The sequence below is a fragment of the Lepisosteus oculatus genome, chromosome 8 (assembly GCF_040954835.1).
Source record: "Lepisosteus oculatus isolate fLepOcu1 chromosome 8, fLepOcu1.hap2, whole genome shotgun sequence".
In the NCBI taxonomy this organism is placed as follows: Eukaryota; Metazoa; Chordata; class Actinopteri; order Semionotiformes; family Lepisosteidae; genus Lepisosteus; species Lepisosteus oculatus.
In genome coordinates, this window is record NC_090703.1 from 12383237 (window position 1) to 12411225 (window position 27989).

Genomic DNA, 27989 nt, shown 5'->3' on the forward strand with positions numbered 1-27989 from the left:
AATAGATATCGGAAGGGACCGCTTACACTCCCCCTCACCAATCTGATGACATAGAAACAGTGACTGTGCGTTTTCGCCTTGGGAATAGGAGAAAAGAAAAAAACCGAATCAGTTTTTTCTTTGCTGTTTTTTTAAATACAGTATGGGTTCATTCCGCAAACTAAAGAAACATTTAGAACGCCGCCCGAAAAACGTAGAAATCGAGTTACACTCAAAGGTCTGCCCTCCTTTGTCATTTTGAGGCAGGGGATTGCTTAAGTGTGAGTCAGTACTTCAGGAGCGAGGTTTCCCAAAGGCTGTTTACATAGACTGATGATTGTTTCAAGATAGCAAGTGGCGCTGGCACTGCCTTAGCATAACATTCTTCACTTGTGCGAGACTGAACGAGGAAGTGCTGCAAACCCGCAAAGCGAGTAGCAACGCGCTTCAGCTTGTCTGCAAGGCATTAAAGTAAAATCGAAAGAAACTTGCTCAGAAAAAAAAAAGTGTTTTGCAAAATAAGGAAGACACCCCATGTAAACCGCGTCGTCGCTATGCTCCACACATACGGCGATACAAGTGGAGATCCCACTACGCAGCGAGATAGCAATCAAGAAATACTCTCAGGGACAGCCGTCAGCTCTCGCAGAAGCAGCAAGTCAAGACAGCGTAGTTTCGCCAATTCAGTGACAGAAAATGCTGGATTGAAGTCTGGAAAGCGGACGGAATTCATATGCCATGAAATAACCGGAGTTAGCGTGGTGGAGCTCAGATCATTGTTCGAGGAGCCCCGCAAAAGTGACAGCAACCTTCGCCGCCCTCACCAAGCCAACCCAGGCAAACACATGCCCAAAGAACGGCGAAGGTCTACCAGGGAGCTCAGCCAAACGAGTGGGCATGGGAGCAGCGGGACTGGCTCTCTGAAGGAGAGGAGAGCCAGCCGCAAGGTGCCGGAAGGCTGCAACGGGGGCTCGCCGGTGGGTGAGCTCGGCAGCGGCGCGGCGGGCAAGGCCAGGGGCAGCTCACCTGCTGGATGGAACGGGCTGAATAACCACCGCGTGCCCCAGGTGACGATCACCCCCGAGGGCGGCGGGTGCCCCCGAGAGATGCAGGAGGAAGACTGGGGCGATGTTAATGGGCCTCTGCGCCGAAAGCTGTCGAACTCCTCGCTTTCTTCAACCGGGTCCTCGGTCTTTGAAGAATCCGAAGATGACATTCTTAGTGACAACGAGACCAAGAGTAAAGGCATTGTTACTTTGGAACCAGTGGAAGACACCGGCATAGTAAGTTCTCTTCTTTAATATCCCTTCTTACTGCATTAATTTGCTAGGGGGAATCCTGACTGCCTTTAAATCGTGTGAACCTTAATTTGAATAGAGATATTTTAAACGAGATGAAACGACTAGTAACACTGTAGTTTTAACCTATTTAACTGAAAGAACAAACGTTTATGCGTATTTGCTGAACTGTTTTAAAGTGATTTTATAAAACTCTTTCTCACCAGATTGTGCGATAGTCAGAAATGCTGATCACTTTATTTCGCTTCACGGAAAGGTATTTTGCCGTCCTGCATAGCTATAATAACAAATAATACAGAGTAAAAATGGGGGAACTGTGCTCCCGTAACTCGAAGTTAACTTGAAGTTACGGGAGCAAAGAGCTTCTCTGCTGCATCTGAAATTAAATATTAACGAAACAAGAAGATCCAGAGTGCAAGATTCGGTTTTCCCTTTAGATATGTTTTTTTTATTCCCTTTATATTATTGATGTGAAACTGCAGCGTTGCTTTGTGGGTTTCAGTGCTCGATGTGGCAAGTCTTTGTAAGGTACAAGTCCTCTTCGTTTTTGCTGTAAACACATTGTTAATGGATTGAATAGATTGGACATCCTCAATAAGATAGTCTGTATTCTCAATGAACCACTAATGAGATGTGTTAAACGAGAAGACAGTGTGCTCACTTCACACAGACCGTTCATGCAAAGAACGTTTTGAATTTAAAGAGGCTGAGCAGATTCCTTTTTCATTTTTTTGTCTGATGTCTTAAGGTTTTAAATTAAATTTCCTTCCAGAAAGAGCGCTGACATGTTATGTAATGATGAATTCTGAAACTCCCCCACAAAGATGAGGACTGGGATCCGTAGAACAGCTTGAAGACACTGAATGCCCTCTAGTCAGCGTAATATTATTTTTTTCAGTTTGGAGGACAACGTTTAGAGCAACACTGTCAAACTGGCATAAAGTTACAGCTAAGATACCTGGAAACAGCAACTTGCATTATCCTTCTTTCCTTAACACCTGGGACACACAGGGCTATGGCTGTGTGGGGACATATGACATGCAGCTGTAATGAACTGGAGGCAGACAGACAGATGGGCAGATAGACATGCAAGTAGATAAATATGTTTTGTGTTGTTTGATTTCAGGAGTATTTTTTATAGGTAGGGCACTTGTATTCCTTGATTATATGCAGCACGCTGCTCATACAGTACTACACACCTACACAGTTTGGGGCCTACTACCTGTGTCCTACTGTATATTGCCCACAGCATTGTGAATCAGCCAGAGCTAATTAATATTAACATAACTGCTGCCCACAGATCAAATCCAGCAGTGGGCATGAGCCTTGGTGGCAGAAAAGCTTGCCAGGTCAGATCTGGGAAAAGAGCCTCACCCTTTTAACGCTGGAAGGTATTCAAAACACGTAAATTACAGGCTGACAACCACCAAATCAGCAACACTTGCAAAGACACAAACATGTAAATGTTTTAACTTGTGTGAAAACATTACGTTAATATGTAAATTTATATTTGTACACAATGTATGCAAAATCTTAAAACTGCATTTGCTATGAAAGTATTTTTCAATATATAAGATATATACAGTAGGCCTACTGTACAGTATATGAAATACTTTAAAGTTTCTTTGATATTTCACAGTGTAGTATACTAAATTAATTGATTAGTTTGGGCTTTTTAAGTTGAGAATTAAATGATCATTTTGAAGTAGTTGTTCATTACTACTGAGAATTGAAAGCCCATTTTCAGCTGAAACAAAAATCTCTGAAACAGTTTTGGGATCTTAATCAAATCACTGTTTGGCTTAGGAAGCTGCCTTAGAACATGGACTCAAATAACAAGAATGATGATTTACTTAAAAGACAGCCCACCTGTATTCTGTGCAACACTGCGAGAAAAAAAGTGATTTGTACCATTATAAGACCAGTCTGATGTACTGCATTCTCTTCACTGTCTCACACACCATTAATTAGTGATACTTTACATTCATGTCAAGTTCTTACAATTACTATCAAGTAGGATCATGTTCTAGCTATGTAGACATTCTGTTTGTGCATGCACTAGAAAATCATAGGTCAGAACTACCAAAACAAGATGTAATGTGTAATGTTGAATTGTTTGGCACTGGTGGGCACTGTGAGTGAACATTGCTGCTTTACAGTGCTCTGGCTCTGGGTTCAATTCCGTACCTGGGGATCTGTGTGCATGGAGTTTATATGTTCTTCCTCTGTGCTTTGGTTATCTCCAAAAACATACTGGTATGTTAATACACTTCAGGGATTATTGGCCTTGGTGTGTGTGTTTGTGTCTACGTGTACCTAGTGATGAATTTATATTCCGTCCAGGGTGTATCCTGCCTTGAGCCTGTGACTTGCAAGGATAGGCTTTGGCTGTTCTGCAGCCCTGCATTGGAAGAGGCTGTTAGAAAATGGATGGATGGAATTTTGTACTCATGATTTTACTATACACAAAATAACTGCCTTCACAATATACAGTGCCTGCTGGGGCACTCCCGAAGACTGGAACTTTACCGTATCCTGATTATTTTCAGTGCATTTGAAAGGCCCTGTATTTAACTCAAATTATGTGACTGACTAACCTCATTTGAATCCCATTTGATTTTTGTTTAGTTCAGGCAAAGCGGCTGAGAATTGAAAGCATTTGTAGCTCAATAGCTTGTGGTTACTGAAAAGCAAGATTTGCATATCAGCAGGTACAGTATTGGCTTTTATAATATTCTGCAGCAGTCACTGATTATCTGCTTCCAGGTTTATAGACATTAGATTTCCTTTCAATTTCGTATGTGTTTTGGGTTTTAAATCAGTTACTTTATAATTACCTTTAACAACAAAGGTGTGAAATTAGGATTTTTAGGCACATTTCTATGTAGTAAAGTGGTTTATGTTTCTGGACATTCCTAATGTTGAGAGTGAGGCTCTATATTAATGTAATAGCTCATCAGGAGAGGTAATTTCTGTCTAAGCATGTGTTACTTTCCCAGATGAACTGGAGGTGATCAGGGTGTTAAAGAACATGGATTGTTACACTTTCCTGGTGGGTGTTTGCTGCGTGAATATTGACCTTTATCACAGATTAAAGAGAAGTATCCTCATCCTCAAAAGAGTTATGTCCACAAGAGTTCTGAAATCGAGTTATTCTTCACACTGCCAAGTTGTGGGAGATTAAAACTTGTACACTAAGCACTGGCAAAACCAACATCCACTCAGTGTGTTTGTTAGTTGGGGGGGATAAAGCTGGGCTGGACATAATAATTCCAGAAATAAGGCCAGTCATGGTTTTGTCAAAAGAAAGGGCCTTTTGTTTTTTGCTTTCAGGATGGGGGGGGCGAGAGGAGGTTGTTGGAGGAAATGTTGGGGTACCAGGAGAGGAGGAAAACATATTTCACCCCTCCTTCCTTTGATGTTGTCACTGGCACCAGGGGCTATTGGAGATAGCTGCAGCTTCTTGTGATTTTTGGGGATGGGTTACTTCAATTAAAATCAAAATAAGATTTTATCATATTGAAGTGTGTGGTTGTTATATGCCTCATTTAAAGTTGTGTGTAAATGTCACCTGCATTTTCCTTTTTAAAGGCAGAGCAGACCTCAAGTAGCCTTTTCCCAGAGTTAGGACTGGACATTATTCAGTGCTAACAGTAACTTGTAAATTCTGTAATTTCATTACATGTGCTCTGTTTCATACATTTCATGCCTCATGAAGACTATTTTCTAAACTGTCTGTCAATATCATAAAATATGTTTAAGTGTTCTGGGTGTTTCATGCAGTAAAAATAAACAAAAGCTATTTTTTGTATCTAATCATTTTTCTTGGATCCCACTGGGATAGTTTTTTAAAAATTATTTCTACAAACGTGCAAGAGTCTAGCAAGGCACATAAAACAAAAAGGGGGTAAAATCTTCGCTGCATCTCTGCAGGAGATAGGACATTTTGGGCAACCCTCTTTCTGAAGATCCGTAATTATTTTTGTACTAAAGACAATGGGCAACACTTCTGTCCCTAGAGGAACTGGTGGAAGACTGTGACGTAGCTCTGTTACAGATGTGGAACGCAGAAGGATTTCCATTCCAAGTTAGAAGAGAGGCAATGTTCCATTCTACTTCCTATACGTCAGCCTGTTCTGTCTTGTTTATGAAAGCTGCAGTTAATTTTACACTTGTGGCATTTGAAGGGGTTGCGAAACAGAACCGTTTAAAAGTGTATCGGAAGCAAAGATTGAATTTATCCTTTACATGCAGAGCATGTTCACAGGACAGCTGAAGACCTACTGGCACCGGTGCTTGGTGCTTGAACTGAGAAGTAATGGGCTGGAACACCATTCTACTTATTAAAAGGAGGTTTCTTCTGGTTATAGTAAGTGGTCTTGTTAATAGGTGTTTCCCCTTTGCGAAAATGCCATTTCTCGTCTTGAGAAAGGGGAAACATGTTTGAACTTAAAAACCTGATTGGTACCCAGCAGTGCAGACAGCTCATATAGTGTAGTTGTTGTCAGGACACATTGATAGTCCCACCAAACAATGTTTTTGTCAGTACAGTTTAGTGTGGTTACAACACACAGGAGCTGTGAAATTGAGGTGATTTACATTTTCTCTGTTGTTAAGCACGGGTTTAACTTATTTTCAAAGGGATAAACTTACATCCTCATTCTGCTTATTATAGTGACAGTCACTCAATATTTGACTTTGCTGGACAAACCGGATTTGTCTATGCAAACCATTCAGCTGAATTTTGTGGGTTGACTGCGGCTGGTGGACTGTAGGCAAACAACTGCATCTTTGCAGTGCTGTCCTAATGTGAGAATGTATTTCCACTCTTTATTCTTGGGATATAGCACAGGGAACAAAATCTTACTAACCCATAACAAGCCACCTAGCCTTGATTTTAAAAATCAAAATCTCTTAGAAACATACACCTTTCTAACATATTTCTACCATGCTTTTTTGTTTTACTGTTTTTTCTTTATGTGTATATACAGTACCGTGTATACACTGAAACCAACAACATTTGTTATATTTTAATACTTTCCAGTGTATAAATATATTCACACTTACCTCATGTCTAGTATTTTTACAGCAGTGACCTCACTCTTGAACAGATAGCCGAATACTATAAAATGGAGCAGATAACTTGCTACATTTTTTGCTTGCTAATTCTCATTCGTACCTGTAGCCATATTGTTACTAAACACTTCACTTTCTATGCAGACATGTACATATATTGTTTTTCCTGTTGTTTTTTTTAAACAACTTGCCCCCCCTGGATAATAAAGACTCTCTCTTTCACAGATACAAAGTACAGTAGTTAATTTTTGGTTCTACAATTGCACAGATGAAGTTCATGCTTTTATTAGAATACTTCATTAATGACAAAATAGGGCTCATTTTTTAAGAATGCCTCAGCTGTAATGGCGTAAATATAATACACATACACAGTATATAATAATACACAATTATAATAATATACTGTATATGTATATTTTATAAACATGTAAACACGTAAAAACATATATATATTATATATACACAGGCATGTATAGATATACAAAAATATATCTGTATCTAAATACAGTATATAAAATATATCTATAATACTTTATATATAAGAAGAGAATTTCAGTGTAGATATAGGATTTGCCAATGCTTATACCCTTTTAATATATTGATTATACTTCTTTAAGTCTGCCCAGTGTGATGTCTGGTAAAAGCCTCAGAAGTGAGATCTCCGCACAGATTCTTGCTGTGCAGTGGAATTCAGTTCCTATGTTTCTGTGGCTTAATTCAGCTTGAATCAGCACTGTCCCTGTTTTCTGCTCCACGGGGAGGGGAGGTGTTGGTGGTATCTGGGGACGCTGTGTGGTTGGCATGAACAGTTCTCTTTTGTTTGACACAAATCTCGTGCTGGTGGCTTTGCCAATGCTTTGTGCGTCCACTGTTAAACTCAAACTAGTGCTCTGAAGCGCGTCTGTATTCTCCTTCTTGTTTTTCAGAATGGCAAACATCAGCTTGTGCTACAAACAAGGATATTGTTGTCATTTACTTGTGTTAATCTCAGCACAGCATTGAGTGATGAAGGTCAAAGCTATGACCTGGCCTTTAGCTCCAAATACATGTATCAATTAGGCTGATAACAGTGAGAAACCCAGAGATATTACAAAAATATAAAGAAATGTAAACAAAATAAATCAAAATAAACCTCATTATTGACACCTAAGAAGTTCACAGAATTCTGGCTAATTGTTCAGGCAGGATACTGTCTGAGAGTTACTTTTTATAAGTATACTTATTTAAGACGCAGGGTGTATATACTTTTGTCAGTGACTCAGTGAATTGCTGTAGAATTTACAAAGAATGTTTTTATACTTTCTGCCATGATTCTCTATACTTTTTAGATGCCACATGCTTGAAAGAAGGAAAAATCAATTTCATTTAAGAAGAGAAATCACTCAAATTATTATATTTTAAGAAAGGTAGTTTTTTACACATCATAAATATCATTTATAAACTCGACTTTAACACTTTAACTGAATCCCTTTAAAAATATTTGAGTTGGTTTAAAGGATTGATTTGGAAAAAAAAACCCAACAACCTCAATTTGACTATGAAAATAAAAGAAGTCTGCAATGTAGGCTTTTAAAATGTAAATGTCATCACAAATATATCTTTTCCTTTGCTGTTTACACCAATAAGCTTGTGAAGATTTTAAAGGTCGAAGGCACCACATGTGTCTCTCACTTCCTCTGCTGTGCTCTATATTTAGGAAGTGTTTTTTTAATTTTTAGACCAACAGAAATACCCGTCAAGGGCAATTAAAGATACTGTTTTTGTATGATTTATTATATTAAATGGGGGGTAAACCTGTCATTATATAATAAAGTATTAGCAATGTTTATTGGCATGTACATTTGTTCTGTGAATTATTTTGTATTGTGTATACATGTGTATTCATCAGCAAAATAATGACATACAGGATTAGAGAAGTACCCATTTAAAAGTTTAGTTCAGAAAGGACAACTTTTGTTTTCTCTCTTTTTGGAGATACTAGGTTTTAAATGTCCTCACTGCAGGAAATTCCTATTATTCCAGACAGGTTCTTGGGTATTTGTTTCTTATTGATTGAAACGTTTCTGTGTGGCTCTCTGTTGTCCTTTATGCTTGAATTGTTTGTGCCACACAAACGGCACCAGCAGAAAGGCAAGGCAAAATGATAGCACCCTGAACAAAGCCCTCTGACATCCGTGTCTAATGCATGACCTTGGGGCAGCGTTACCAAGACGAACATCAGGTATATTCACACAGACATGAACTGAGTGAACCAACCAAAAGCAAAGGATTACAAAGTGCCCAGACAACAGCATGTAGGCATGAAGCCAGCTACATCTGCTGTAAATTTCTTTGCTTCTTAACAGAGTTTAATGAAATCCTAACTTTTTATAATTTAACCAAGATTTTAGTATACTGTAATTATGAAGATACGCGGACAATATTCTGGCTTCTTTCAAGAAAAGGCTGAATCCTCAGATCAATTACTGTAGCTACTAATAACCAAGTAAACAAGATGGTTATTATTTACCTCTCATTTGCAACCTTTCTTAAGTTGTGGGCGACCACAAAGACACATCTAAAACCTTTAGTCCTCTGAACTCTTGATTGTTTCAGGTATTTTAAAGACCACATTTGAGCTTGTTGTCTGCTCTTCCTCAGTTTTAAAATGTAAAGAGTATTAAACAAAAGCAATACTAATACTACTAATCTATCTATCTACTAATACTACTTTGTTTTTTTTCCACACACAAAACAGTAGCAGCACACAGTATTCTTTAAAAGGCATCAGCTTTGGCCCCAAGGTTTGTGCCCTCCAGACTTAAAGGAATGATATTACAGTAGGTTACACTGCTTCTGCTGCAGGCTACACTGGCTCTTTCAGCCAAAGCCACTTATTAACACTAGGTATTAAATATTTATAGTATATTTAGAAATGCAATACTTAAATTGCTTACATAAATAATATTCTGTTTTGTTCTAGTCAATACTTTCCCTTTGATGCTGTTGTGATAAACAGAGCTTTTTTTCCTCTGCATAAGTGCTGCTAGATTATGGTTGGCTTCAATACAGAGTGTCAGCATTAAGAACAAAAACTACTTTCTTAATAAAAACTATATGTAAACTATGAAGAACTCACAGGGAAAATATCTCAGTAAACGAGGTCTTGTTGCAGTGCTAAAGACACTCACAATCCCATGCACAGCAGAAGCAGCGCTTGCATTTGTCCTGTCTTTCTCAGGTCGTGTACTGTAGATACAGCATGCTGTATATCCCCTAAACAGTTTGTGAAAATACTTTTCAACCCTGAGAGTAAATGGCATAGAAAAATCTATACTTTGCACCCACTGAGACGCTTACCGGATGAGGGAAAACACAAGCTGGAAAAACAAACATGAAGAACCAGCCGTGTCTTATGTAATGCAATATAATGGAAAAGAAAGCAAATGACTGAATGTGGAAGAAATCAATAATTCAACTGTTTTTAAATGAGCAAGCAATTCAAAGAAAAAAAAACTGATTGGATGGAGATTGTACCAAAACACTGTGTTAAACACATACCAGATAAAATGAATAGTGTTTTTTTTTTAAATATCCTTATTTTTAAGTCCTTAAACAGGTATTTTTGTTTTAAAAAAGTCAAATAGCTTCTTTATAAAATTGACTGTCAACCTTTTGTAGACCTTGAATGTTTACATGACTGTTACAGAAAAGACTGAATTTAAGTCAACCAATAGACACAGTAATGTTACAAATGAGCTGCTTGGAAATACTGTACCTTGTTCACTGACCTTTTAGGAAAATATGGTTTGCTTTTTAAAAACTTCATCTTTCTTTGCAGTCCTTTATTCTTAGTATCAATGTAAAATGTCTCAGTTGATGACCAGTCCTTGGGAAGAATATACGTTACATTGAAGATGATTAGTAAAACCTTCTAGTCATAGTTCATTGCATATTTGGAAGTTATATTATGACTCTGTGTCTTTTACCGTGTTGAAAATATGTACACATAATTTCTGTATTTTTTTGCTCTGTGCCTGTCTGTCATACACGTTAGTAAGGAAATTGAAACATAAAAAGTACTGTGAAAGGGAAGGTCACACAGACCACACAGTCTAAGCACACACATACCCACACTCTTGCTGTGCCAGGCACACTCAGATACAGTACGTAATTGTTGTTGCAGTTTTTGCATGCCTTGGGGTCAAAATATGGTAAATTAGTGCATACGAAAAGACCTTGTGTTTCCTACACATATCTGACCTTTATGTTATTTACCCAAGAGAGATTTTAAGAGGATTACAGTATGCTTGCCTTACTGGGATTCCAGATAACCAAAACCACATATTTGCAGAACAGAGACAGGTGTGGATCCAGAGACTTGATATAAAGTTCCCTGTGCTTCTTCTCTTTGCAGAAGTTCTAATTGATGTGCACAAGAGAATTTCCATAAGCAGTTAGGAAAAACAATTATACTACCTGAAAGCTGTGCCAGTCTTGAAGGCTTGTGGTTAATACACCACATGGTATTGCAAGTTCACAGTTATAGGATAATAGGTCTGTCTCCTGCACGATTCTAGAAAGGTTTGGATTAGTGCTTTGTGTTAAAGATACAACAAAAAGTGTGATTTTTGTTTTGGAGGTGTGTTGACAGGATTTCTAATTCTGGGGAAAAAGGGTTCAGTGGATTAGAGTGTTGCAAAGCATTCCATTACAGCTGTGCAAAGGCTTTGCAAATTAGTTACAAGATTAACTTGGAGACTGCAGTTTTCAGGCGAAGCAAAATCTCCAATTAGCTCACAACAACATTTCAAGGCCTCACTTATCAATTTGTTTAAATTCTGGATTTGTGAAAATAAGCGACCTCTGGTGAGCCATGTTTTCTCTGTGAAACAAGGGCTAAAAACAACAAGATGCACAAAGATGACATACTGTATGCATTTTGAAAGTTTCTTGAAGTTGCCATGTAGTGAGTAATGAATTATCCACTCGTCACCAGTTAGATAGGCCTGAACAACTTTTCAGTGCCATAATTATTTTGAAAATAACCAAAGCATATGTTAAGGTTGTATGAATTTGCAGGGAGTACAATGTCCACGAAAAACAGTGAATAAAAACTAAAATGTCTGTTTCTTCATAATAATTGCTTTAAGTCTTACCCTGTGTGGGCATGCACACACGTGGGTGATGGAACTTTGGGTAGGGCCTTATCATGGGCTGGGTGTTGGAACTGGTTCCAAAAACAAGACCTTTTGACAAGGGAGGGTTTTTAAAACCGAGGGTTCTCACAGAGGTGATTGCCAACTCATTCGAGAAAGTTCCTTTCATTCTTGCAAATGAAGATGACTGGGAAATTCAGCCCGATCAAGACAGTTTTCACCCGTAATCACATGAGATTTCTAAACCTGTTAACAAGCTCAAGAAGAAAAAGATCCACAACCTATTTTTTTTCTAAATTGCCTTTTACCTACTGGCTTCAGGGGAAAAAATGCTGCTGGAATGGATTGATTCCTGTTTTGTGGTGTACAAATTACAGTGACAGATCTTTCCGCTTTAATCGGCATTATCCCATTTAGAATAGCTGGGGAGATGTGTTAAATGTGTTTTTCCTTTTGTAGGATATAGCTATTTAAAAAGAGCTACTGTAGCACAGAGCTGAGAGAGTGCTGTTTGCTCTCACGGTGTCCTGGTCATGCTGCACAAAGCAGTGGAAGGAGAGGGTTCAGGAATTCAGGATGTGGTGTCTTTAACATAGCGAGTGCTGCTCTGCTTAACTAAACATTTTTTGCATGTTAGTTATGTAATGTTACTACTCCAAATAATAGCTGTTATATCTTCACCATAGCTGTATTATGCATACAAACATGATGTAGGTGTAGATCTTGTAAAAGCACTTATGTTGGATGTTTGCATTGAATCTTAAATATCCTTATGCTGTCTGTGTCAGGTGTAATTACGTGATTTGAGTATGTTGATCTACGTTTAGAACAGTTGTCTGTTGGAAGCCACCCTCAATGTCATTCTCTCAGGAGTAGCTGTGACATTGTAAAGCTGTAGCCATTAAACAGTTTGAATTTTGTACAAACACTGTATTTCTCAGTACATTTTGTCAGACGGTCGCAGCTCTCCTGCAGCTTAATGTCAGTACAGACATCAGCATGTTGAAAAGGGTTGCAGGCAAAGGAGTGAACTAATGTTGACCCACAGAGCAAAAAAAAACATTGACATTCTCTGTTTATGTAATACTCAACTTTTTTAATTTCTTGTGCTATAGCTCAGCAAATACTCCACCCAGATCATAAATCGATTAAATCCATTATTGCTGTTGTTTGCTTTACCATTTTAAGCTTTGTGAGTATGAAGCACCCCCTCAAGGAAGGAGGAGTCAAGAGGCAAGACATTCACTAGGACCTAGAGTCTAGGTGATAAGCATACAGAGGCCCCTGTTGGTAGAAAGAGGAACTGCACTGCAGATCAGCCTTCCGATTTAGATGCATCAGGAAAACATTTACTGGATATTTCCTTCTTAATGGTTACTGTAAGTCTGTCTTTCTAGACAGGCTTTCTAGATGTTTCGTAAACAATATGCACAAGCATAAGGACATAAAAATTCAGTGGTTATGTATATATATTTTTAATGTCAAGCTCACTGACAATCAAAAAAACCTGAAGTTGTGACATTGATTCATTGACAAAGTGGGTCCCATATTGCATGTTTCAGTTGCTCAACAACTAGTTAGCTGGAAAAGATATCCTGACAGGAAGTATCTAAATACCTTAACAATGTGTCAAAGTTACTCTTGCTGACTGCACTCAGGTGGATGTGTCAGTTGGATGTGTAACTAAATGGAAAAATCCCTTGTTTGTGCTATGAAGCAAGTTTGACCTTTTGACTTCAGCCTGGGAAAGGAACTCCCTTTCTGTTTTCTAAAGGGAAAGTCCTTGAGCAAACATTTTAGCATCCTTCTCGTTCATCACTACAGACGGATGTTTCTTGCAGCCTTGATGTCTCAAAGACTTTCACATTTTACTATTTTGAGCCCTCTCTTAGTGACAGGAACTAATATCACTTATGAAAGTTCGTCCATTTATCATTTTCACCATTCTTATTCCATGAAATCACTTTGATTTGCTATAATTTCTAAAAGACTGTCATGATTTACTATCTTTTTACCATGATTTCACAGTGATTTAAAACAGTTAGGTTTTGTTTTTACCATGAAATGATATTATGAATTTTATAAGGCCTGATAAAGTTCCAGCCATATATTAACTCACTATAAAGATCATCATGCAGTGGAATAGTTTGAAAAAGAGCTGTCCTTAACAGGATGCATATTTTATGTCAGCCAGGACCAATCTTATATTCCCCAGGTTTTTGAGCTAATGCAGTCTCTGACAGAAACTGTTTATGCATGAGTTGACAGTTCTCTGGAGAGTAATACTGTGGTTTTAAAGGCTTGCTGAGCTCATGTAAAATGGACAGTACCTTGCAAAAGTATTCAGACCCTTGGCCAGTTTTCACATTTTGTAGTTTAAAAGCTTGCTTAATTCCTTAGATGATTAATATGAAAGAAAAAATGGAAGAGTCATGATTGTATAAGGATTCAAAACCTTTGATGTACCAAACCTAAGTTAATGTAAGAAGTTTGAGCTTGGAGCTGTGTCACCTTGCGTTAGTTGCAAAGGAAAAAGTAAAGGTACGTTTTTTTTATTTAGCCCCGTGAGCACTGTCTGCTCAGTCATCAAGAAAAGACAAGAGCATCATACTGCCAAGACAGTCTATAGAACAGACTGTTTCTCCAAACTGATCACCAGGCATGAGTGATCCTGCAAAAATGTTGGGGTCAGATGAGACTAAACTGGAACCTTTTGTTTTAAAAGTGTTACATTTGGTATAGACCTTGTCGACACCATATCTACAGACTGTTTCAGTCTGCTAAAGCCTATAACTTGGATGATCCATAAAGTCTTGAATGATCATTTGCCAATAATCCAAAGCTAGACTGGAGTGGCTTAGGAATAAGAAAGTCAATGTTTTAGAGAGGTCCAGTTAAAATCCTGACTTGAACCGTATTGAGAATCTGTTGGAATTCTTTAAATCTGCTGCCCCTAAGCAACTTGAAAGAACTTATCTGTGAGGGAGAATGGGAAAATATTGAACCAAGCCACTCTGCAAAGTTGATAAATATTAAGTTCACGGGTCTGAATACTTACAATATATTTCATTATTTTCTATTGACATTTACTATAGCTTATCTTACCCTTAGACGTCTTCACCCTAACCATTCAGGTTTTTGATAAAATAATTTTAAGAAAGTGTGTTTGCATTATTTGGTAATGTCAAAGACTTGGATGCCATAGGAAGGGTCTGAATAGCTTTGCAAGGCAAATATACAGTATATGTAAATATGAAACTTCAGCAGAACTGTGTGACTGGGAGTTTGCTTCGCTGTAATATTGGCAAAACAGCAAAACTGTATCAGGGAACTGGAATAAGACCGTGAGTAAAAAGCTCCCAAAGCAGAGTGTCATTCAAAGTTATGATGAGGTTCCATGTATAAAACAAATAAAAAAAAATTATGTGGTTATGAGAATCTGAAGTACTGATAAATAAAATGAGCTTAGGTCAGAGATAGCATTGGAAACTTTCATAATGCATACAGGTTACATTAGCCTTCATCATATTATTTTAACAGTAATACATTTGTACTTTGTTATTTTCATAATCAGAAGGATATAAATGTATAACACCCCAAAAATCTGTACAAGCTGCAGGATCTGTGCAGATCTGTGGCAGACAAGTGAATCATTACCTTGGAGTCCCAGAGGGAGAGCAGCCAGCTGGGTGTTCTGAGGTTTGGCTTCCTTCTCTCTTGCACAGCACCTCTCTGTGCCTGACTGAACACGCCCGATACCTCTCAGTCCCCTGCTGATCTGCTGATCGTGCACTCTGCAGCTCCACGTGCAGCCTGCATCTGTCTTCTCACACTGTATACAACACAGCCAAGCAGCAAGAGCTTCAGACATAAAGCCTCTTCATTTCTAATCACTTAGCTCTCATCTTGCTCTTGCTCGAGTCTTCAAGTGAAGTATACAGAGGTACTCTGCTTACTTGGTTTTAGAATTACCATATGGAAAAAGTCTTTGCTTACTAAGCTGATATTGGGGATGATAGAAAGGTTTTGGAACAAATGCCTAAAACTCACAAGGGCTCAAGGACTGACAGCAGGTTGTGGGTTCAAATCCTAGCTGCTGTTGTGCCCTGCTGTTGAGGTGAGCAAGGTAATTTTTGAAATTGCCCTGGTTGGCTGTGCTCATGGGTACACTCATTACTGTAAATAAGAAATTGTTCTCAATTGACTTATTTAATCAAATAAGAATTTAATTAAAAACTAAAAGCAAAGCTCAAATTGTGTATATTTTACAATTAGGCAGATCTTTGACTGTGGCACTGTTATATTTATCATTTATTTTTATTTATCTGCTGCAATACAAAAGTCTTAATTCTGCTAATTTACTATTGTAAATAAATACAATAGTATCTATTGTATTTCTTTTAGTGAGAATAAGCAGCATTTCTCTGCAGTAAACAGGGGACTTAATCAGTATTTCAGCTCCGTTAACAAACTTTCAACTGTGCTTCACTTCCTACTCTCATCTGTGACAGTGCATCACCTTCATCATGGCCAGCACTAAATGCAAAACATCCCGGAACGCTGTGAGCACCAAGAAAACCACCAGAGACCTACTTGCAGATGTTTCACACATAGTTACACATTACCTTCTTCTGCTTATGCCACATTGAAACAAGAAATTAACTGCAGGCTGTTTTACCAGCATGAGGAGTTGATGATGAGTATTCTTTGAGGATCCAGTATATTTACTTTATAACTTCTCCCCTATACAAAACTTATAGTGGGAAGGAAGTTACTGGTAAACTTTTAAGAGTCTAAGTCTGAGCAAAAACAGAACACCTCCAGGAGTTATGTTCACTTTCCATTTGAAGGCCTGGAGATTTTTTTCCTTCTGGCCTACACACAGAGACCCCAAAAGAATTGCCCCATACTCTGTGCCTACGTGGTGAGAAGTTATAATCTGTGATCATTTTTTTTACTGATTCTTTTTTTACATGTTTCCTCTATGTTATTTTGATATAAATCCCCTACCTCTCATGACAGAGACTTCATTTTTCATTTACAGGAAGCCAGTCAGCCGAAAACTGCTGTTCACTAATTTGTTCACTAATTTTAGCTGCATATGTTACCAGAAAACAAATATCCTTTGTGTATTAGAATTCTTCTTTCGATTTACATTGTAGGAATTCTAGAATTTCTAGGAGACTCTGTTAATGGGAGGATATTAAGTGTCTTGTGCATTCCTAAGGAGCAGTTTTATAGTTTTAAGAAAATAATTATCTTCTGCTTTGTTAGTTATATGTGACCAGAACATCATTACATGTGCACACATGAAATATTCACACCCTTGGGTATGTGTTCTTGTGTAGAAAGCTATAAAATGCACAAGCTCTGCCTATGTTCCTGACCAATCAGCTCTTTCTTGTACAGAACAGACCCTGGTCGAAGATCAAGACCCTCGTTCAGTGGCCCTTTGCAGCTTCACAACGCAAACGCCTCTCCTGGGTGCAGTTAGCAGGACACAAAGGTAAGAGATCACAGGGGAACTGCGAGCTGGGAAAGAGGCAGTTCTATACTACTACTACTAATAATATATAATATACTTAATGTAGCACTTTTCTGGACCCTCCAGTAAAAGTGCTATACAGGTAATGGGGACTTCTCTCCACCACCACTGAGCAGCATCCACCTGGATGATGCTACGGTGCCAGTACGCTCAACTCAGCTATTAGTGGGGAGAAGGGCAGAGCGATGAAGCCAATTGATAGATGACGATTATGATCAGCAAAGGCCAGTGGGAAATTTGGCCAGGACACTATGGTAACATCCCTGCTCTTTTTGAGAAATGCCCAGGGATTTTTAATGACAACAGAGAGTCAGGACCTTGGTTCTACACCTTATTTGAAAGATGGTACCTTTTTACAGTATTGTGTTGATTATGTGTTATGGCCAAGAGGGAAGTGTGGTGATGCAGTGGTGAGCATTGCTGCCATGCAGCACTGGGGCCCTGTGTTCAATTCTGGACCTGGGGTGCTATCTGTGTGGAGTTTGTAGGTTCTTCCTATGTTTGCGTATGTTTTGTCCAGGTGTTTTCACTTGTGTTTTTCTCTGGTGTCTTGTCAAGGGTGTATCCTGCCTTATACCTATTGATTGCCCGAATAGGCTGGGGCTCCCCAGTGACACTGTATTGGATAAAGCAGTTAGAAAATGAATGGATGAGTGGAGGGGGGTTTCAGGCTAGTCCAGGAAAAGGATAGTTTTGTTCATGGTAGGTGCTTCTGTGCACTCCTGTTCTTGTACCTTTTCCTATTATTACAGTATTTCTAAAATTTGAGGACTATTAACATTAAACACTGTTCTAAATGGTCTACCTTTTAGCATAATAGAAGCTGCAAACAGAGATGAACCATGAACATCCTGGGTCAAGTGGGTTACACCTGGCTGAATACTAGTGCCTGCTGCAGTTACAGGACTGTGACCATCTCTCCTCAGGTAGCTTCAAGGCTGGCAATGAGGGCACAATCCTGAAGAAGTTCTCGGAGAATGAGAAGCTGTGCTTTGAACAGCTGGTGGGCGACGTGCTGTATCCCTATGTGCCGGCCTATCACGGGGTGGTGGAGAGGGATGGGGACACATACCTGCAACTAACTGACCTCCTGGGGGACTTTGATGGGCCTTGTGTCATGGACTGCAAAATGGGCATAAGGTAGGAGAGCGAGCACAAAAAGAGCTTTGGGAAGCAGCAGCCGAGGTTGGATTCCAACTGGGAATTGCTGTACTGCTTTACTGTGATGTCACCCGTGATGATTGTTGCTTGTGAGCTATAAATCATACAAATTTCATTAATTATTTAAATGCAGATTATTTCATAATATTGTCATGGAGCAGCACAATGCACTGTTTTACGATAGCTTGTTAGGAGGCATTTTAATGAAAAATTCAGTAGACCATTTCTTAATACATTTACTGTTTCTGAGTATATATTTGAAAGTGTTTTTGAGATACAACAGTTTGATTTATAGAAACTGATTAGCCACAAACATAGGATACAATTAAGTTAACGGGTATGAATTATTCTAGGTTTTTAGGTTAATTATTCTAGGTTTTTAGGTTAAGTAAGATATGATGTATTTTACTTTCCATTAAAAGATGTGGGCATCAGTAACATCATTATGCCATATATTGTTTGAAACCAATTAACGATAATCTTTAGTGGAGGCAGAAATCACTAAGGGTTTGCAGTTATTGTCGGTGTTTGGATATATTTCAATCAGCCGGGGAATGAAGGAGTAAAAATAAAACCAGGGAGAAACAAAGCAAAACTACAAAAGCTATTTAATGCTAAATGAGTCAAGAGGCCTGCTGATGGCTAGTGCTCTTATGGTCAGTTGAAGCAGGGTTGTGATGCAGAATGTGTTGTTGCCTTATCTTGAATCAGCTCAAGGTTCAAACACCTGTGCTGCCACTGTCTTCTTTGATTGCTTCCTGCCACTAAGGGTGGGGCAGAAAACTGCTGAAAGAATGCGTTTTATTTTTCTGACAGCTCGACCACACACTTCCTGCTTGAGAAAGAGAGACAGAACCACACACAGTGTCCCCCAGTAGATTTCCTCCTCGCACACTCACAGGAAGTCAGGCAAAGTTCACTGAAGTGAAAAAAATAATTTAGAAGGACAGACAAAAATGCATACATAAATTCCACATTGCTCTGTTTGTGCTTGGTTTCTAAACAGAAAGTGTTGGTGCTCCTCCCATGATTCTGGCCTTTCTTTTGACAAAAATCTGTCTTTATCTATCAGGTCAGAATTTATGACAGAGTTATGAAATTAACATGATTTACTAGGCAACCCTTTTGGAAGAAGCTATGTCTTTTGTTTGTACAAACTGTACAGCACAGGCTGCAGGTGTGAATAGTTTCATTGGGTGTCATGTTTATATTATTACTGGAGTAGATCAAGAAGGATTGTGCATGGGAAGAGAAAATGGTAGAAGGGACAGGGTGCTTAGCAACAATGTAGTTCATTATCTTGTGTATTGACCTTTTTACTGGTGTTTCTTACGAAGAACATGCTGAACTAATGGGGGACTGCCAGCTGGCTAATGAATTCAATGCATAAAACAAGTTTCTGCCTGACACTCTTGTGAAAGTAACTTTATACTTGATGTGAATCTAATCATTGGCTTGTAATCAGGTGCCCAATCGAGCTTCACTGTCTCAGATGGTGTAGGCGTTCAGATTGTTGCTTATTGCTGTTTTTTAGATCTCATTTATTTCCGTTATGCTGCACATCCCTGTTAAAATATTAAGGAACCTGATCTGTTTGCAGAACAATGCTTAACCATTGTTCATTTACAGTGCTTGAACTGCTGAGCCTGCCCACAGAAAAATTAACTTGAATCTGCAGTGATGTAGCATTTGTGTATGGCATTAATTGATGTATGACAGAATAAAAGAACTGCATCTGGTAAGTCCTTAGCAGAGGAGAGTGCAAACAAACCTAATTCAAATACTTAAAATTGTTAAAGGCACTGGCAAAGATAACACACTGGATTTCTTACTTAACAGCGTGTCACAAACTAGCTGAGGCTAAGTGAAAGTGTGTTTAAAACATACTTAGAACAGAAGGCACTTCTTTACCCAAAGGGTTGTGGGTGTATGGAGCAAGTCACTCAGTCATATTGTCCAATCCCATCAAATGAGTTAAGTGCACTGAACGACCTCCTCTTGTTGATCATTTTCCTCATATTCTTGCATCAGCTGCAAGCAGTGGTTAGGGAAAAGTGAAAACACTACAATGTATAGAAAGGAATGGCTCAACACAGAACAATGTGATAAAACCAAATACCCTGCCCAACACTTTGTAGAATTCCCTATCTCACGTACTTTGATAAACCCGAGCCCTTCTTTGCTCTGTAGTAACGCTACAGTGTGTCCTTCTTTCCCCTGCAGGACGTACTTGGAAGATGAGTTGGTACGTGCCAGGGAGCGACCAAAACTACGTAAGGACATGTACAAGAAAATGCTGGAGGTGGACAGCGAGGCTCCTACCCCTGAAGAGCGTGAGCAGCAGGCCATCACCAAGCCACGCTACATGCAGTGGAGGGAAACTCTGAGCTCAACGCACACACTGGGCTTCCGGATCGAGGGCATCAAGGTGAGTGCCGCCCTGCTGGGCACTGCAGGATTGACACCCTTGTCTGGAGGGCTGACCTATTTGGATTAAACTCGATTGCCAGTCTGTGTGGGAGGGCTTTTTTTTTCTGCAGCAGCGGGGAAAAATCAGAACGTTAATATACCAGAAAAAAATGGGTGCTTGCGTCTACATGCTACAAAAACAAATAACCATCTTTCAACATAAAAACTCATGAAGGTCCTCTGCTCATGCTGATGTTTGTGATATTTTGTGGAAGAGATGAGATAACATTACCTTACAGATAAAGCAACAGGAGAGAATGGTAATGAAGGTGTTTTTGAACAGTGTGTCCTGTGTACTGCATTGTTTTTCAAGTTAAACAGGAAATTCATCAGATCTTTATCAAGCAACCAGACCACTATCTCTGACCACCACTAAAAAATGACATTTAAATTTACTAGCCTTAATTTCTCTTTACCTGAACTAAACTCCCTAAAATAATAAGTAGTCTGCTTAGTATATGTCAAAACATAAAGAGCATACAGTTTGCATGAACAGATTACATCTTCTCCACACCTGTATCAGTAATATCCAGGTAACAATGAGAAAATGTTTATTATACTTCCATTCATATGATGCAGAAAAAAGTCTAGTAGTCTAAGAAGTTAGACTACTACAATCAGTAGAGGCAAAATGAGATGCTATGCTGCAGAATGATAATTGCACAATTGCATTTGAGTGAATAACATGGATATCTTATTTGTTTTGATCTAGAAAGCAGATGGGACTTGTAACACAGACTTCAAGAAAACTCGATTAAAGGAAGATGTGAGCCAAGTCTTCATTGATTTTGTGGAAGGAAACAAAAACATCATTGTAAGTGTCACTTTCAAGGTCTGCAAAGATCTATTACACACAACATTCACACGATAGTTGATATCTGATAACGATGCAGGGAGAACTTGTTATTCTCAACGGATTCTAATTTTTTTTATGCACTGTATATGACTGTGGCAGAGGAAACAAACTCCACACAGTGGTGCATCATAAGGTCTGGTCTGGAAAGCTTTCTTCACAGTGCGGGATTTAAAAACATTTTTTCTGAGATGAAAACACGAAACTAAATTACACATACAGTATATTTAGAGCATATAACAATTAATTTGAGGACTGTACAATCCTGGCCTGGGAGAGCTACTGTGTCTGTGTGTCTTCCAAATTATTTGTTAATGAGCTAAAAAAGCTCGTTACTGGCTTAGCTGGACCAATCTAACAGCTTCTCCCAGCATTTCAGCTGCTGCTGCTTTAAACAGACCTTGAAAACCTGCCCTCCAGGACCAGGACAGGACACCCCTGGTACTAAAAGAAGATTTGGCTACTAAAACAATTCCACATTAAAGTGTCAATTTTAATTTTAACTAAAAAAGACACAGAACTTAGTTGAGGACCAACTGGTTCCCTGTCTTGGTATGGAAATGGATATAAAGCTTTGCGGATGTAATACCAAACAGGACCTGAAGAGGGAGCGAGCTAATTATATACTGCACTAAGAGATTACATTGTACACAATGAAAAAGGAAAAAAAATCAACATAAAACACTGCATGTTGAATGTTGCAATTATTAAAGAGGAAATGAACCTCTGCTTGTACATGTGTTATTTTTTTATTTTTAAAACCAGGAAAATTGTGTATGGAAATGTAAACCACACAAAACTAAATACAAAACCCATTTTATGTCATCCTTAAACTCAAATTACACATAGACGTTCTATGGGCAATTGGATCACAAGTGGGATTTTTGGATTCCATTAAACATGAAGTAAAGGTGGTAAAAGGTGCAAAATAAAAAAGTAAAAGGTAATTAAAAGGAATAAAACATCAATATAAAATATCAACGTAAATTAAAAGGGCTAAAAAATATATAAAAACAACGAGCATAAGAAATGTTATCTAAAAGATAAATTAAAAATTAAATTCAGGCAAATCATGTTCAAGAGAACATAATGTTGGTGCATAAAAAAGGATCCCATTTGGAAAAAAGACAGTAAACTTTGTAGTACCCATATTTTGTATTATCCTTATATGAGTAAGCATTACACAGTAGGCTACCTATACTCAGGCAGTGTGCAATATTACCTGTTCGGAATGGCCATCGTGAGGTCATTCACACATGATAAGTTCTGCATACTGATGTACATCACAGATTCCTGGAACAGCTTCGTGTTTTAGTAAGACCGAATACAAAAGTCTTCTTCTGATGAAACCACTTGTCTAAGGCTAGACCCTGTCAATCTAACTACTGTACCTCCAGCTCCCTACCAGCACTAACCCACACTCCCTTTCATTTCAAACCCCATTATTGAATACCATGGGAAACTTACTTTCAGTAAATAATAACATGAGCAGTGAACTAGTTCCTCAGAGTCTATTAAGTGTCCTTGACTAGCAATGGATGTTTGTTTTTCTTTTTGCTCAAATCAGGTGTGGAAAGCTCACTTCCCGGAGAGACTAATTTCTTCTGCATTTTGCTCCAACCTGTGTTTTCAATTAAATAATTAACCTAATAATGTTCTTAGACACATACAAGATGTTTTTTAACATCTTTTACAGTTGATTACTCAAAACACTATCTCCATTTAAATTGCCATTACCTACTGTATAAAACTCCTCAGAGGCTAGTAAGAAATATTACAATTATACAGATAATTAAACCCCTGATTAAAATCTAGTTGGCTACCTGGCATATCTGAATAAGGGGAGTTCTAAAATTCAGGCACTGGCATTGAGTTGATGTCAATTACAATACAAACTCAGTACAACTTATTTATGAGCTGACAGAAAATGTAAAGACCCATATAAAATAGATGAAAATTCAAATCAATTTGCCGCAATTAAGAACATGGCTGAAGCAAAAAAAAACAACAACCAGAAAATAGCCCTCCATGCTCCGGATTGAGAAACCACTGTGTTAGGTGGCAGTAACAATTATTTTGGGAGTCTGTGCATTTCAGAAAGGTCTTTGTGTTCAGATGTTGATTAAAGTAATCCATCAGTTCTGTTGCCGTTGGCCTGCATACTAACCATAAGGTTATTCCCAGTGCATGGCTTGGTGCAGTTGACCCAGAATTATTACCACCCCACCACCACACATTAACTAACATATCCTAGGAAATAATAACATGCCTTTTTACACATACTGTTTAAACCCCATCCGCTCAGATGTTCTAATCTAAACAATTGCAAATCTTTTTTACATACATTAACTGCTTTGGCATCCCCTAGTGACCATTCCATTGTCATTACACCTCTCCATTTCCTTACAGTTGGCGCAACTGCCACAAGTGCAGAGCGCACGATATTGTATGTTTTTCACAATCCTACAGGAATGGAACCATGTATAAATTCATTCTCCACAGAGCTCCTACCTGAAGAAACTGGAAGAGATTCGGCGAGTCTTGGAATCATCAGAATTCTTCAAAAAACACGAGGTGAGGAACAATGAAGATATTAAAAAAGTGATCCAATCCCAATGAAAAATATCATGTAGTGTGAATTCTGTGAGACTTTTTACTATATTCCAGTCCGTCAGGCTTATGTATGAACAATACCTTGAAATTCCCACTGAAAAACAGGTTTTTGTTTAGAACCTGCTAGTATTGCATTGTGCAGGTGGTTCAACAAAGAGGAAACTGAAATTCACGGTGAATTCTCATTAAGTCAATGATGTGCTCAGTGCCTTTGATGTTCTAGGAGACTCATGTGTCGCCCTTAGCTTTCTCTGCTCCAGAAATAAAAAGGTGCAACTTACTTGTGCTCAGCGTTCTTCTTGTAGCATCTGACCCCTACTTTGTGCCCAATTGTGCGCAGGTGATTGGGAGCTCGCTGCTCTTCATCCATGACCGCAACGAGAAGGCCAACGTGTGGCTCATCGATTTCGGGAAGACCACCCCTCTCCCGGAAGGGCAGACGCTGACCCACCGGCTGCCGTGGCAGGAGGGAAACCGCGAGGACGGCTACCTGTGGGGGCTGGACAACCTGCTGCAGCTGCTGGCCGACATCCCACTGCAGTGATGCCTGGCGGCAGCTGGGACTCGGGACGACACTTTCTCTGCTGCTCCTGTGCATGAACGCCTTCATTTCGTTCAGCGTTTAAAAAGGCCGAATTGGCTCCTGCAGTCTGAGGATTGGTCTTGAAGGACAGACATCTTGCACATTTCAGTAAATGGTACTCCATTTCTGAAAGGCGGTAATTGCGAGCCCTGGTAACTGACCATGGAGACTGTCCCTCACTCTGCACTGTACTTACCTCTTCACATGCAAACTGATGGTACTACAAATTCCTCATTTTTAAATCCAACACTGTGGTTCTAAGTCTAGAATTCCTAATGGTTTGTTGGTAGAACCTAAACCTCTTGGACTTTACCATTACTTTGGCGGAATGAGATGCCACGTCAGGAATGTAGCTATTGAGTCAGTCGCAGCTCTACAGTACACTTGTTCATAATCTGTACACAAAAGGTGCCCAACTCAAGCCTTTGGGGGCCACATTCATGCAGGTTTTGGGGTATCAAATCGGAAGCTCCAGAATAAGAGTTGATATGCTCCAATATTTTGGACATTGGGCTTGTTAAGAGCTGATTTGAAATAAAAAAGGGAATAGCCATCCTCCGCAGACTGGAGTTGGACACCCCTGCTACACACCTTTTAAGAGGACTGTGTATCAGAAACGGGCCTGAGAACATTGTACATAAAGAACCATCAAAAGAAAAAAAAATTGAAATGAAAGATACAGTAGTTTTTATTGGGTCTTATTTGATTTAGGGTGTTAAAGGACTAACACAGGACTCCTTAACACTCTACTGGTGATCTTCAGCACTCTTTTACACTGTCTTATTTCTCCCAGATCTCCAGTGAGTGTTGCAGAGAGATGCCTGGTCTAACTGATCTCTCCTGAAGTCCTTCTCTTCATTCTTACAGACAGTGAGTCAGTTTCCACTTTCCGACACAATTCTCTTAATATTACATTGAGGTCCCTTTGAAAACCTCATTTACTACCAAATATCTGTAGCTTTTAAAGACACATTGTAAATTTGTTTAAAAAAAAACTGAGAAAGTTTGCGAGTCTTTGAAAATTTACTTATCCTTGTATACCAGGGATTTCCAGTCCAAAGCATTATCTTTTCAACACCAGTGAGGGAGGACTGCTGGATCTTCAGAAGCAATGTTAGATACAATATGTAGTCAACATACAGGTTAAGAAATACCCTATTAAATCACTTATTAAACCTAAATAATTACAGACAACAAAACAAACAACTGTATCATTCATGACATGGTGCAGCACCCTTTTCATCATACTAGCACACTAAAGCCTTATTTCTATCTAGAATAACTACTGTATGTAATTTTGTATCAGGTCAGTGGCCGTTTCAGCTTAAAGGCAGTAACCAGTCAGTCAGTCATTTTGTTTGGTATCAGGTTTCCTATAGCATTTAACAATATAATAACTTTAGACCGCTGGGCATGGAGAAGAGGACAAAACTCCCATTGGGAGAAAAGAAACCTCTGGTGTACCCCACCTCCAGACAGTAGGTTTGTGATACATTAATTATGATGGATAGTCAGCATTTTCTGCAATGTCTAGGGCTGATGTCCTGTCCTCTTGGGCCTGTTGTTATGGTTATCCAAGTAGAAACAGCCCATCAATCAGTTCATAGATATTAAGTGATCCGAATGGTCAATCTGTTGGAATCCAAACCTCAAAAGCAGACAGCAGGACAAAGGGTGTGAAGGCTGGTTTCACAGACTCAAATTAGTTCTAATCATGCAGTGTCTTGCATTGTTTGAATGTTTCCAGGAATAGTTCTAATTATTTTCTGCAAAGCCAGTGGTATGATGCATAACATTTAGACATTTTTGTCAATTACTTATAAAAAAAATCATACCTTGTGCTGTGAAAATCTTAAATGTGAAAACATTCTACCTGTGTGACCACATTCCACATCATCACCAGGTACTTTATAATATGAATAAGATGTAGTTGTATGCTTTGCTTTATTACATTAAAAACACATTTATAAACAAAAAAAACTTTGATAATGTTTACAAAACAGAACACTAACCTGTACATTTGACCATCAAACTAATCATACGGCCTCCAAAAACCAAAGACTTATTTTGGGTTAATTCATTTTGTACTTTTTACTAATGTCATTTGCTTAGTTGTTATAAAAAAGCAGGTAATATGAAAAAATAAATGTCAGATATGTTTATTTTGAGTGGCTGTGGAAGGTTCAAACGTTACCATAGAATCCCATCTTTTTATTCTGTGATTAATGTGCAATTTCTTTTCACACCAATTATTCATCTCTCTGGCAAGCAGGTTGGTTTTCATTTAGGCAACAGCACAAGACATCTGAGAAGAGCTGTAGTTCCAAAAAAAGCACAAGTTAATCATATATAATCATACATACATAACTTGCATTTATTGGTTTGCTTTACAAAACTGATTTTTTTGTACAATATATACTACCTGTACTTGCTATATAGTACTTTAAAGGACATTATGTATTCCTAGTCACTGGGTGTGGTTGACAAAACCTGTTACTTGGAAGTATTAGTAACCTTTATTGTACCAAAAATATGTCTTTTCACATTCACTAATTTGAATCTTATCACTCAATAGATATAAAGAATTACAAATTATAAGAGCTAGGACAGGATATATATATATATTTTCAAGTATATAAAATACATTTTGGGATATATAAACAGATATGTATACAGTATTTACATAAAAAGTATTTTTGGTCTTAAACCTTTATAATGCAGTTTTATTTTTTTATGTGAAAGAGTAGCGTTCATTTCTCATTCCCTACCAATTCATACAAGCGGTTTTTAGTGGAAAAGTTATTCGATGTGAAAAATTAAATCCCGTGCAGAGCATAAAATCAGGCAGAGCACATATACAATATTCAGTAAGGAAGGTGGAATTTATGAGAATCCGTACAAGAAAAAGCATTGACATTTCACAATAATAGTGAAGTGGAATTCTCCGTTTTTTTTTTGTTTAATGTCTACGGACGTTGCAGATTATTTTTGTGGTCCCATAACCCAATTAGAGAAACTAAAAAAAATGTTTAATCCTCAAGGCGGTTGTGTCAATTTCACCCAGTGTCTTTAATTTTGGTACTAGTCTTTGGAGCCGCTAGGGCAAAGGAAGCCTTTATTTATGAGTGACTACTGTATATTCAACAGTACTGCACACAGAAACACTACTACATAGATTTACCAAACTGCTCTGTAAATTTGCTCTACTGGTTGATTTTGTTTTTAACATTTTCCAATAAAAGAAACCATCTAGCATTCTGTGGTCTCATCTTTT

The 27989-nt window shown here is 38.4% G+C and overlaps 1 protein-coding gene across 1 annotated transcript; it reads left to right on the forward strand.

Moving 5' to 3' along the window:
- The first annotated feature begins 240 nt into the window (after window positions 1-240).
- Window positions 241-27973, forward strand: itpka (inositol-trisphosphate 3-kinase A). The gene is made up of 7 exons (XM_006643062.3): window positions 241-1262; window positions 16901-16997; window positions 17963-18176; window positions 20421-20625; window positions 21379-21480; window positions 24022-24093; window positions 24473-27973. The coding sequence occupies exons 1-7, from the start codon at window positions 534-536 to the stop codon at window positions 24674-24676; spliced, it is 1623 nt and encodes a 540-aa protein (XP_006643125.2). The 5' UTR covers window positions 241-533; the 3' UTR covers window positions 24677-27973.
- Window positions 27974-27989: the final 16 nt, after the last annotated feature.

What these genes read in the sequence shown, in the direction of transcription:
- itpka (XM_006643062.3), top strand. Translation starts at nt 534, where the DNA reads ATGCTCCACACATACGGCGATACAAGTGGAGATCCCACTACGCAGCGA. An exon ending in TCCGGATCGAGGGCATCAAG is followed by an intron (nt 20,626 to 21,378) that starts GTGAGTGCCGCC and finishes GTTTTGATCTAG; the next exon opens with AAAGCAGATGGGACTTGTAA. An exon ending in AATTCTTCAAAAAACACGAG is followed by an intron (nt 24,094 to 24,472) that starts GTGAGGAACAAT and finishes AATTGTGCGCAG; the next exon opens with GTGATTGGGAGCTCGCTGCT.